Genomic DNA, 13,566 nt, shown 5'->3' with positions numbered 1-13,566 from the left:
TCAGACTGGAAGTTACAGGTGTTGTCCAGCCTCACAGAGAGCTGCGACTTTCAGCATGGCCTTGACAGAGGAACAGGAAATATGTTGGAAATCAACAGGGCCTTAGAGACTCTGCTGGATGTTGGCCCATACAGACCCCAGCAGAGGACCCCACCCCAACACACACACACACACACACACACACACACACACACACACACACACACACACACACTAAAAAGAGGATGTGCCAAAGTTCCCATTTCATACAATGAGGGATAATAACACACTTCTCCACGGGAGTTGTAATTGGCTTGTTGTTCTGAGAAAGAACGTGTGGAACATGACTCATTAGTGTTAGAGCTAAAATCTTTGATGGAACTAAAGTCAACATTTCCACAAAGGATCCTGTTTAGACTTGGAGTTCACACTTGTCATTACTGACTCAAAGGACTCCAACTTAAACTACACTCACTGATGATGATGATGATGATGATGTTATGCCAGAGCTGCCTTGGTCACTGTCTGATATCAGCTTGCAATGAATAATTTGTTCCAATACAGTGTGGGTACACATTAAATACAGCCACATGTAGCCACATGTGGAAATGAGTATTTGTGCGAGCGTAATACAAAGTTTTTGCATCATAGACAGTATATTGAATGGAAAGAACAGAACAGAACACTGTAGCTCCAAAAAGAAGTGTGATTATACAGAAGTAGCACATGGAGTACCAAAGACTTCATTTACTTTTTGCAGGCCAACCCAGAAAGTAGCATCGTGACAACCTGACTGGACTGTGCCTCGTGCTCACCGCAGGTGAGTTTCTAAATAGTCTTCTATCTCCTTGAACCCCTTACAATGTGTAGTACTGCACAATTACAGATGAATTAATGTTATTAATGTTATGATTAATTAATTTAGTGAAGAGGAACTTGACAGCTGGCCATTTGAGTAGTTTGGTTTTGGAACAGCTTGCACTAGTTAGCTCAATGCGAAAGTCCATATCTTAAACGCAACACTGAGCTGCTGATTTCAGTAAGTAAGAAAACAATGCCATGGCCATGTTTCTCCCTGTTTATGGCAGTGTTCTATGGTCATGTGCACTTTCATATCAATTTGGCCACCAGGCAAGGAGGTCATTTGACTTGGGAGAACACACAGAAGGGGATTTCTTCATTTTATAATGAGATGAGAGATTTTAATCAGAGACTTAGCCGGAGCTATGTCACTGATTAGGTGCAGGGATTAGTACCTGGAAAGCCATGTCATAAGTTCAGCCAAGCAAAATGTTTACTGACAACGAAAAGAGCAACTGCTGCTTCTTAGAAGCATGGCCAATGTTGTAAGAGAGGATGATAACTTTCATGGAGGTATGCTAAGACTTCCTATCCACTACTGTTCACTGCCCTAAGCTAACTTGCATTCGGCCAATTTCTAGCTTGCTAATGCTCCGGGTATCTATCTTCTTGTCTGGTTCTGAGGACGATGGAAGAGGATTGTGCACATATCCCAAAATACATAAAGGTGCAGGAAAAAGGAATCCACCACAGAAAAAAGAGATAGGCCCAAACACTGCTGGGCTCTTTCCCAAACATAGGCTTATTCCTTTAACTTTATCTGGTATAACGATGTAAAAATACCACAATCTACTTCTTACTTAAACTGGCCAAATTATTCACCAGGCATCTAGCATCCTGAGTTTGCTCACCTCTGTCTGGTTCACCTAAAATGATATCCAGTGTAATTTAAGATGACGTAAATGTGGACTTACAGAATGACTGAAGTTGCCACTGAGGTCCCATGTAGTGACAGATTCCCTGCATGTATGTGCACTCCAGTAAGGTGTGTTTTTTCCTGGTTCCAAGAAGAAGTAGGTAACAGGACACCTGCCACAGTGGGAGCGACAAAAGCAGGGCAACAATATAGACCTCCAAATGTTGTGAATGCATTTGAGATGAATCAATTCTGTAATGAGAATTTAGAATATAAAATCCCTCTCTGATAAGAACACTATATATATGACAGAGGTAGTTTCAACAAATGAATGGGAGCATTACCGATAAAAATATTAAATCAAGCACATACTGTATTAATGATGTGTATTGTTTGCTACTGATATATACAAATATTGAAATACTTATACTAATAATAATAATGATAATTCTAATTTCTCAACCCATGTTTTTGTATGCAATGTGTTTGCAGCTACCATGTGGCGAGTGCTCACTGACCTCTAGTGGTATTGTTGAGAAACTGCATCACTGTATGAAATGCCCCAGCACCATTATTATGAAGGCTTTTGATGTCCGTCCATCCATCCATCCATCCATCAATTTTCTACTGCTTATCCTGTTAAGTGTCCCGAGGGGTGGGCTGGAGCCTATCCCAGCAGCATTCAGGCATTAGGTGGGGTTCACACTGAACCATATATCACAGGGCCAACACATCTAGACAGACAACCATTCACACTCACAGTCACACCTACGGTCAATTTAGAGTATCAATCAGCCTTGTCCTCTCTTGATGTCTTTGGACTGTGGGAGGAAGCTGGAGTACCAGAGAGAACCCACGCAGGAACAGGGAGAACATGCTAACTCCACACAAAGAGATCCTGTGCTCAAGCCCAGATCCTTCTTGCTGTGAGGCGACAGTGCTAACCACTGTGCCACTGTGCTGCCCACCACTGATGTCATAGTCATGGGTTGACTTGAACATCAATGTGTTTAAATTTGAGGTTGTTTTTTTTTTAAGATAAAAGAAACAGATAAAATAGCCAAAGTGTGCATCAGCATCAGCAACAACAAGCACTTTTAAAACATTTTCTGCTCCAGAAAGCATTTCTTCCCAGATCTTAATAGATTTACGACAATTACTGGTGAATTTTTAATGTAATCCTATCATCCCCAACGAAATGAAATGAAAAATGAACTAGCAGGAAGAATCATTAAATGATCATTTTCATTGTTGGTTAGAAGTTACGAGGAGAGAGAAAAAAAGTGTTGTCACCACTCATTAATCACTATTAAGAACAGATATCATTAAACTGGGTCATCAGTTAAATTGGACCATTTAAAGTTTGAGCATCTCAGTTCTTAAAAAGTTAGCACTACATAATTTCAGCTGTTACCACAATGATACTTGATATGTAGCAATTAATTTGAAATGTCTGAGGTTGCTGAGGTGGGTGGAAAAATGGTGATGTCATGTACGAAAACTCGCGGTTCTTCTTATTGCAAACGATCCATCACAGGGCCAACATAGAGAGACAGACAACCATTCACACTCACAGTCACACCTATGGTCAATTTAGAGTATCAATCAGCCTCGTCCCCTCTTGATGTCTTTGGACTGTGGGAGGAAGCTGGAGTACCAGAGAGGACCCACGCAGGCACAGGGAGAACATGCAGACTCCACACAGGGGCTCGAACCCGGAACCTTCTTGCTGTGAGGTGTCAGTGCTGACCACTGCACCACCGTGCCGCCCCAAGCCTGTTAAAAGAGGCTAAAGCTGTGGCGGCACGGTGGTGCAGTGGTCAGCACTGTGCCCTCACAGCAAGAAGGTTCCAGGTTTGAGTCCCGGCTCAAGTACGGGATCTTTCTGTGTGGAGTCTCCATGTTCTCCCTGTTCCTGCGTGGGTTCTCTCTGGTACTCCAGCTTCCTCCCACAGTCCAAAGACATCAAGAGGGGACTAGGCTGATTGATACTTGTCTGTCTCTATGTGTTGGTCCTGAGATGGACTGGTGACCTGTCCAGGTTGAACCCTGCCTCTCGCCCGAAAGCTGCGGGGATAGGCTCCAGCCCCCCCACATCCCTTCACAGGATAAGCGGAACAAAATTGATGGATGGATGGATGAATGTGTCCCCGAGTGCCATCACAAAAACCATCAAGCTCACATGGCTCACATGAGGACCCCAGGAAAGAAAGACCAAGAGTCTCCTCTGCTGCTGAGGATAATTGCTGCTAACTGCTGCTAACTCTGGGGCGGATAGACTGTTCCACTGCACTTCCTCACCAAATGTATGTTGTTTTGTTGTTGTGCAACATATGCAACCAACCGTACCGCTTTGTTTGGTCCAAGAATCACAAGGAATGGACATCAGACCAGTGGAAATCTTCAAGTCATATGATTTTATGAGTCCAAATCTGTGGTTCCACCAGTCGTATCTTTGTGCAACGCAGAAAAGGTGAACGGATGGTCTCTATGTATGCTTCCCACCGTGAAGCATGGAGGACAATGTGTGATGGAGTGGGGGTGCTTTGCTGGTGACACTGTTGGGGATTTATTCAAAATTGAAGGCACTCTGAACCAGCACGGCTACCACAACATTCTACAGCAACACGCCATCCCATCTGGTTTGCATTTACTTGGACCATCATTGACCCCAAACAGGCTGTGTAAGGGCTATTTGACTAAGAAGGATGCCGTTCTGCGCCAGATGACCTGGCCTCCACAGTCACCTGACCTAAACCCAATCAAGATGGTTTGGGATGAGATGGACTGCAGAGTGAAGGCAAAAGGGCCAACAAGTGCTTGGCATCTCTGGGAACTCCTTCAAGACTGTTGAAAAACCATCTCAGGTGACGACCTCATGAAGCTCGTCAAGAGAACGCCAAGAGTGAGCAAAGCAGTAATCAAAGCAAAGATTGGCTTTTTTAAAGAATCTAAAATATAAAACATGTTTTGAGTTATTTCACACTTTATTGTTGACTACATAATTCCATGAGTTCATTCATAGTTTTGATGCCTTCAGTGAGAATCTACAATGTAAATAGTCATGAAAATAAAGAAAAACCATTAAATAAGAGGGTGTGTCCAACCTTTTGACCGGTAGTGTATGATGAGCCAAATCAAACCTTATGATGGACCAAATTTGGCCCCCGGGCCCGATTTTGGAAAGCCCTTGATTAGAGGCATGACTGTCATGCTATAGGGAATACCATGGACACTTAGAACTCTTCTATACAACAAAAGAGGGTAAACCTTAACATTAGAAGAACTAAAGCCAAAGCTATTTGTGTATGTACACACACTATTACATATATAGATAGTACATTCATGAGACGTCATTTCAAGATGTATTCAAATGGGATTCAAAAGCTTCTGGTGCACACATCTGCAGTCGTGTATGCAGGCTTCTGCACAAATACTCTCCAACTGTGCAAAAGCACATGAGAAATGAAATACATTTGTATGTAAATAAGTTAAATGCAAATAAATCAAATAAACATATGTCAGGTGACAATATCAAGAAATGACAGAAAAGTATGAGCAACTAAGAGAGAACATACATTTCAAAAATTCCTATAAATGTGTAGAAAAATGAGAATTAAAGGTTAAGTACAGTGACGGAGAAGGAAAATAATTTTGTTAACAAATGTGTGCAGGACAAACCTGCTCGTGCCACATTTTTCTATATTTTAGGATACTGCCCTCTACTGGTCCTCATCTCAAAGAGCAGAAGTACAGTACCTGGTGTATACCAGTCTGCCAATATTTTTCCACGTTTCCATGACCATAGTTCCTCTGACTTCTGTGTAGGCATGGACACTAGATCATGTAAAAATGAATCCAGCATATTTAACATAAATCAATGTCCAGCTAAAATACGTATTTATTTCAATGAATAAAGGTGAATGACTATATATTATAACATATACTGCTTTTTGGACACATTTCCCAAAATATTTTGTCTTTATTTCCCCACAACTTTGCCATATCTAGAAATTGCTATTTTTTTAAATTACATCAAAACATTCCAAAGAAGACAACAATTGTGAAAATACTGTAATTCTGATCAAGGCATTCTGATTTAGGTCTACCCCTTTGGTGTACAAAATCATTTTATTTTCTCATATATTGTGAATCTATATGTCTGGAAAATTTTACAAGTGTGAAAACATTTTCTATGTGTAGAAAGTGATTTGAAGGATGCTTTATTTTTCGTTATTGGGCCTGCGGTGGAGTGAAAACACTAAACTTTGCATATATCGTACTTTTATTTGTTTTCATAGCTTTTCCCCCCATGTGAATACCTCACACAGCTGCAAGTCTGTGCTTATAAGGGATGAAAATGTGCATATTAGGAGTGTCTACACTACACGCTCATAAATCATTTTTTGACTGAAGCCACGCCCACCCCTCTCCTATTGGCTGCCTCGCTCTTCGTGTTGCTGCGTCCCCTCTTGGTAATTTAAATAGCCCCTTGCGTAGTTTGATGAATAGTGTCGCTGTCAAAAGCGTTAGACAGAGAGGCAGGCATGTTGACAAACGGACAGCTGTAACAGCGAGTGGGGCGAGTGGGACGGAAGAGGAGCAGCGCCTTGTGTCCTCCTTGCGGCTACATGTCATTATTTATCAGCGGATCTCGATGTCGGAGAGAGTTTCATCGAACTACTGCCGTCACCGTGCCGTCCCGGGATTAATGTTCTGTTTCTTTGCCTAATTTTCTGGAAGGCTATGGAGTCCTCAACGTGTCCTCTCTGAGTGCTGTTTCACAGCTGCAAGTGAGTCGAGGCTGCCGTGATATTTTCCACCTTCCTAAACTTCACCGCAAGAGGAAAAAAAAAATCCTTCGGCTCGTCAAGGTAACGTCTCTCTCTCTCTCTCTCTCTCTCTCTCTTTCTCTCTCTTTCTCTTTCTCTCTCTCTCTCTCTTTCTCTCGCCGTTTCCTTGTCCTTTCGGTCCGCGCGCGAACTTCTGTATAAAGCTGTTTTGTTTTGTTTTTTATTGAAGCTGGAACATTTCTGGTTGTTACATCACGGCTGTAGTAGAAACATTTCAAGTGCTTCTCAACATTACACGCTAGAGGAAAAGTTTGTGTCATAGTTCCATTATTGACTTAAGTTTGAAAGCTGGCACTCTTCCAAAAAAGGGAAGAAAAAAATCAGTCCCATTTAGTGACTTTGCCTACTTTGTTCTCACTGCTAAATACACCACGGACCTTATGTTAAAACCTATTATCCCACTCCCCCCAGTCTGTTCTCAGATAAAGAATGAAACTAGGCTAACTTTTGATTCACTGAAGCTGGAGTTTAAAGTTACGCACATATTGTGCATTGCATATGGTGCATATAAAAGTATACAAGCACAGCAGGAGAATTTAGAGAATGTTTATGAAATCAGCATTTCTTCTGTTATTGATATGTAATTAAGTGTTGAGGTAAACCTGTTCGACTTCCTAAAGTGACCCTGCTATTACTCTGTTCCAGTGTAGAGGTCAACCCTAAGAGGAGTGACCTCATGTCATTACCGCACAGGAATCACCCACAAGTTGAAATAAGTATTTCAATCTGTAGCTCTTTTTTTATTGACTGCTTTTTGCCCACTGTGTGTCCAGGAGCCTGTGAAGGCCCACATCAGTATGGTAAACAGCCAAGCATCAGGCGTACCACCGGCCCCCAGGTCGTGTGCAGGATGTGGGGGGAAGATCGCAGACCGCTTCCTGCTCTTCTCCATGGAGCGTTACTGGCACACTCGCTGCCTCAAGTGCTCTTGCTGCCAAGCCCAGCTGGGGGACATTGGCACCACCTGCTACAGCAAAGGGGGCATGATTCTGTGTCGGAGTGACTACATCAGGTGAGTTCCTGTCTGGCAAGGAAAGAGGTGGAGAGGAAGTCTATGTTTTTAGATTTCGAAGGCAACTGAGCAATCTGTGCTCTTGTACTTGCAGGCTGTTCGGGCACAGCGGGGCGTGCAGCGCCTGCGGCCAGTCGATCCCGGCCAATGAAATGGTGATGAGGGCACAGGGAAATGTTTACCACCTCAAGGTAAATCCCCCGCTCACACATCAGTTCCCGTTTTCTCCTGCTGCTTGTTTGACAGAAACATCTGGGATTTGGTGAAAGTGCAACGGGAAAATATGTCCCCTCTCTATGTGGAGGGAAATCAGTCGTGCTCTTCTGTTTTTCTTTTCAGGCTTAACACATTATTTCTTTTTGAGATTTAATGAAATACGCCGCTTTGATTTGGAAACAAATTCTTGCAATCTTTTCTTTTTTTCCCCCATTTTTTCTATTTTGAGTCTTTGTTTTACCTACTCCGGCAGTGTTTCAGCTGTGCCACATGTCGAAACAGACTGATGCCTGGAGATCGCTTCCATTACATCAACGGTACCATCTTCTGTGAGCACGACAGACCTGGCGCTGCCCTGCTTAGCAGCCACCTGCCGCCACTTCAGAGCAACTCTGTGCTGACGGACCAGAAGGTAAATTCATTAAGGGACCACTGGCATGACCCGGTTCTGTAGACCCAGCGTAAGTTCTCCAAAGGAGGATGACATAAAAATGAAATAAAACTGAGGTTGCACAGTAGGGATGGACATGAATTATGTTTTCACAGCTCGAGCAATGGCAAGAATTACTTCAAGGATCAATTCGTTGGAGAATTATTTTTACAAAGAGGGAGTCAGCAATGTTGCGTTGACATGGTGAAGGCAACGACTCATAATAAGTGTACACATACATTACGTGTAAGTAATAATTGCTCCATTACTCAAAACCTGAAAATCAGCAAAGTCTGAGCTTATTTATCCTTCTCGCTTGGTGGGTTCTGTAACGGGCCGATGTGTGAGCAAAGATAACCGGAGAGTCATGAAAAAAGGAGTTAGGAGACCAGGGTCTTCCATGTAATTGTGAAACAGAATGATGTTAGCTAAGCTGCAAATAGGGGTACTCAGCTTCTGGTCAGAATTTTTCAGAATAAGGCTTTCAAACCAATTCTGACAAAATCATAAAAAAGGATTGCTGCCTTTATTTTGAAAGTCAGATAACCCCATTGGAAGAGATTTTTGCATGTAACTGATCCTGGATCATACATTACAAGACGGAGAAAAAAAAATGAAAGAGCGATTTGCAAGTAATTTATGACTTATGTCCATCCCTAATAAAAACATAGTACAGCATACGATTAGTAAGAAGAGGATGCACCAGTTTGAGTAACAACGTGAACACTTCAGCAGTACTTTTTCCAATATTCAGCCAATAGTATTTAGTGTCAAAGTGTGAGTGGTGCAATATCTGAGTAGGTATAGCAGAATGAATTAGGCAAAGCGCAAAGGATAGCGAAGAAATAGCACAGTGGGAAGTTAATTCATGCCAGAAAAGCTCTTAGCTGTACCTGACTCCTGATTTCCATCGTATCTTACATTATACCTCAACTTGGTAAATGGATGGAAAACGGGCCGCATTTATGTGGCGCTTCTCTCTGAAATGCATCACAATGTTGCTTCATTCACCTATTTGCACACACACACACAACCCACACCCAGATGGCGTAGGCTGCCATGCAAGGTGCCAACCTCAACTCATCAAGAACAATACGGGGTTCACTCCCTTGCATGAAAATGTGGGGATCAAACCAGCAACCCTTTGGTTACTCAACAGCCGTATATTACATTTGATAGAAAATGCAACCATGCACAAGTCAGGTTATTTTACAAATGCTTTTTGTGATAGATCATATATTAGCATGGTTTTATACCAGACTCCTCAACAGAATGTTAAATAGTTTGAAATCAGCTCTACAGCTGGTACTTGTTCATGCATCAGTAATGATAATAATTTGATAATAGATTATATCTGAACACAACACTCAAGTCCTGCAGCAACAAAACTCTCTTTTTCTAGTCTTCTTTTTTATTTGTGGTATTGTAGAGTTTACATATGACAAATCCAAATTAATTTTCCACCTCTGAAAAAGTATGAAAATACATGAATGAACTAAAAAAAGAATATAACAATTTCATCTCAACACATGAATATCAAACATCTTTTATCTCAGTGTTTCATTGGTAGTAGAAGTTATAGAAAGTTAAGGGGGAAAGAGAAAGTTTAAGGTGATCTTGCCGTCACATGACTGGAACACCATATCTGTCAAACTGATGTACCCACTGAGGTGGTGCCCCTCACCCTTGTCCTGTCCTCTCTGCAGGTGTGCTGAGTGGCAAGAGCCCTGTGTCACCCTTCCCTCTGAAGCCTCTCCTCTTCTCTCCTGTCACTGTTGCCGTTGTTGTGGATTCTCATCACTGCCCCACCTCTACAGTTTCTTGAGCTCTCCTGTCTCAGACTCTACAGACATACAAAGTCCTGTTTATGTTGTGTTTGATATTAAAGCGCGTCATGCAAAGACAGGCAGTGTGTGTGGACTGCACTGGATGAGGTTTACTCTGGACTTCAAGAAAGCCAGAGGAAGACGATGAAAGCCTGCCCCATCAGCTGGAACACAAGATGCTTGGATGAATGTTTGATGGGCTGCAGTAAAATGACTCAATAATGCCCTCAGTGGCATTATTTCCCCTCAGCATCAGTGTTTTGAATGAACTCTTGATCTCTCTCTTGTACATGTTAATCTGAGATCTTAAACACTGGGGATTGAATTTAAAATTGATGGGTGTCAGAAAAACAAAAAACAAAACAGGGTATCTTGTTTAGAAAACCTTTATGAGTTTAAAAACTGCTTTCAGACGCGAGATTCAAACTGACGTTTTCAAGCACGAAGGCAAACAAAAGGCTAACATTGCTGATGCCTGGTATTTTTCAGAAGTCCTGCACAGAAATTATCCAGTTCTTGTTTTTCTTCTGTATAGTTTTATTTCTATATCAGCCGCCTGTTCTGTGTGTGGAAAAAAATAGTGGAGTTAAAAACAAAAAATTAAAATGATTTTTCCTGTGACATGTCATGAGGTGAGCTGGGGTCATTTAAAAACACCTTAGCAGCATTAGAGTGGTGTTGTTATGGCATGGCACCTACAGTAGCATGGTGGCTGTGGCGGTCTCCCTCGCTCTCTCTAGCCCTGTATGGTGAAAACATGCCTGATTACCCTGAGGAATGGAATTAGGGGGCTTGAGCTCTGACCATTTACAGAAGCAATTAAACATGAGCCCTGTATCTGTGCTGCTGGAGCTCCTGGGAGGCTGAACTTGGGGCATATCCTGTGGCTGACTGGCTCCATGGCTGCCTGTGTCTAATAAAGCCTAATCTGAAAGCAGGCTAATTAAAGGGGAGTGGCCCCCTCTACAACCAGGGCATTTGAAACAATCTGATGTATTTACTGTTTACCATGTTCCAATTAAAGCTCCCACACAGCCTGGTTTGTTTCCCATCACAGCTCTTTGTTCTCCACCACTCTCTGCATGTCTTCTGAAATTTTTTTCTGAGCTGCATCTAATTTGCTTTAATTCAGGGTGCCTTTTTAATGCTATGTAAAAACTTTAAGTCTCAGCATAGCATCAGAGGTTGGAAGTTAATCTCTGTGATAGCAGCAGTGAGTGCGCAGCGTGCAGTTAGCAGAAGATAGCATCTGTTCTACTTTCACACCTTGCCTGGGAGCATGGCAGCCATCAAACTTGCACCTTAATGCGCTTAGCTATTTCGAAATGTCCCACTTGTCATGGTAGGTGCTGATACTGCATCAATTATTTATTCCACGTCTGATCAAGAGGCGTCACGCAAATTCATTAACGTATGCAAATGCTCACAATTACAATTATCTTTGTATCGTGATGGTGAAGAAATAAAACCTCGGCACATTCCCGAGTCCCATCGCACCACAAGTTACACTTTGCATTCAAACTAATCAAGCCTCATCTGCCTTTTCCTAATTAGCCAGAACGTTTTCAGATGCCAATTAGCAGGTCTCAAGAAAAGGCTCTTTGCCATGAGGCGTTGTCTTTTATCAGAGCTTCTGCAGGTGTGTGGCTCACTATGTAGCCCGTGTCATAGGAAAGTGTTTATTCCTGCTAATTAATCATATTAACACATGCAGATGAGAGTAATTGCCTGAGCTTCTCCACCTCACACTGTGTGAAGACACAAGATGATGCCAGGATATTTTTACATGCTCATGATGAAGAAGGAGACTACACTGACAAAGCCTCCTTCTTGCCCAGACAATCCTGTGATTCAGATCCAAGATGGCTGCCTTCCTTTTGCCCGTTTTCCCTCTGAAGCTGATCCGCTGAGGGTTGCAAAAAGACAGCAGCTCTTTTTGTCAACCAGGCTCCGCTGCATGTGGAGAAGACAGACTGAGTTTCAGAATCAGTCAGTGTGCCAAACTATATAGTTTTGCAGACATATTGCATCTTGTCAATGCCTTAGAGGCCTGGGTGCTGCCGAAGAAGTGAAGTATCCAAGCAAGAGGCCCAAGAAAAACTAAAATCAAGTTTTTTTTTTAATGAATTTTAGAGTTTGTCATTCCCATTGAAAGCTATTAAAATGTTAATGATTCATCCTGGATTCACAGGCATAATTTTGCATCCATTAAACTGCCGTCTTGAATTATAAAGTGTCATTGCCAGTTAGCAGGTGCTACGTAGGAGATACAAGGCAAGGCAAGGCAAGGCAAGGCAATTTTATTTGTAGAGCCCGTTTTCACAAACAGTTTGTCTCAAAGGGCTTCACATGGCATCATAACAACATCCTCTGCCCTTAGACCCTCACATCGACTGAGGAAAAACTCCATAGAAAACCCTTTTAACAGGGAAAAATCTGAGAAACCTCAGGGTGAGCAACAGAGGAGGGATCCCTCACCCAGGACGGACAGACGTGCAGTAGATGTTGTTACAGACAAGAAAACAGTTTACAATACAAAATGTGGGAAACACGGAAATGTTAATAACAGCTGAAGAAGGAAGCTTCTGGTAGGGGAGGCAGGGAGAGCAAGCCAGCTTGATGGGGGACTGGATGGCAGACTTGTTCATGGAAGGGGAGCGCAGGCCGGTGTAACAGTAGGGAATAAGGGGGGGGGGGGGGGGGGAGCTAGCATGCTTAGTTGTGCTAACCCCAGCCAAGGGTGTACAATTAGTTGAAACCAAAAAATAGTTTTTCATTTCCTGGGAAAAAAATATTAATTGTTAGTAATTCATCGTGCAATTAGAGAAAAACGTATTATGCCTCTATCAATATGCCGGCTTGAATTTTTATGTCTCTCACCAATTACTAGAGATTCTGGGCCTGGATGGGAGAAGCTAGCACGCTTGGTTGTGCCAACTCCAACCAAGGCCGTTACTTAACCAAAAACTTAATTGTAGAATTTCGAAGGTGTTTTGTTGTTTCCAAGACGACAATTAAAAATGTTGACGGTTCATTCTGCTTTCAGAGGGATAGGCATACGGAATTTGCATCCGATAAATAGCCGTCTTGAATTTATGTCTCAACCATGACTAGAAATTGTACAAGTTAGACACAGATGTTTACACTGTTTCAGCCCCTTTCAAGCTTCCTAGTCATTGTTACTTCTTCTACGATTGTTTAATGCGTCCAGATTCATAACATGCGATCATATATTTTTAGAGTTTGCTTGTGAACGTGAAGCCTTTAGCTCAAAGCCCTGCTCCAAGGGACAGAATTCAAGGTCTGCCATGGCAAGTGAAATATTTTCTGGCCAATCAAATAGGCGCAGGCCACCATTCTGGGAAGTCCTGGATCATATTACAACAGGATCCAGACAAATTAAGCCCCTCAGTAACCTATCTGCAAGCTGCAGTTACTCTGAAGATTTGATATGATGATGTCACTGATAGCTTTGCATGCTGGCAGTTGCACAATTTAGTTGCTGTTTTTTTTTTATAGGCTTTCCTCTTTGA

General features: G+C 42.3%; 1 protein-coding gene across 1 annotated transcript; it reads left to right on the top strand.

Moving 5' to 3' along the window:
- Nucleotides 1-6,170: 6,170 nt before the first annotated feature.
- lmo4lb (LIM domain only 4-like b) lies at nucleotides 6,171-12,652 on the top strand. Its single transcript, XM_086207090.1, has 5 exons — nucleotides 6,171-6,570; nucleotides 7,323-7,561; nucleotides 7,656-7,752; nucleotides 8,031-8,189; nucleotides 9,914-12,652. The coding sequence occupies exons 2-5, from the start codon at nucleotides 7,347-7,349 to the stop codon at nucleotides 9,920-9,922; spliced, it is 480 nt and encodes a 159-aa protein (XP_086063216.1). The 5' UTR covers nucleotides 6,171-6,570; nucleotides 7,323-7,346; the 3' UTR covers nucleotides 9,923-12,652.
- Nucleotides 12,653-13,566: the final 914 nt, after the last annotated feature.

Source organism: Aulostomus chinensis, chromosome 6 (genome assembly GCF_037954235.1).
Source record: "Aulostomus chinensis isolate RoL2024-O1b breed Wild chromosome 6, RoL_Achi_v1.0, whole genome shotgun sequence".
Classification (NCBI taxonomy): domain Eukaryota; kingdom Metazoa; phylum Chordata; class Actinopteri; order Syngnathiformes; family Aulostomidae; genus Aulostomus; species Aulostomus chinensis.
Note: the sequence above shows the minus strand (reverse complement) of the source record. Positions and strands in the feature narration are given on the sequence as shown.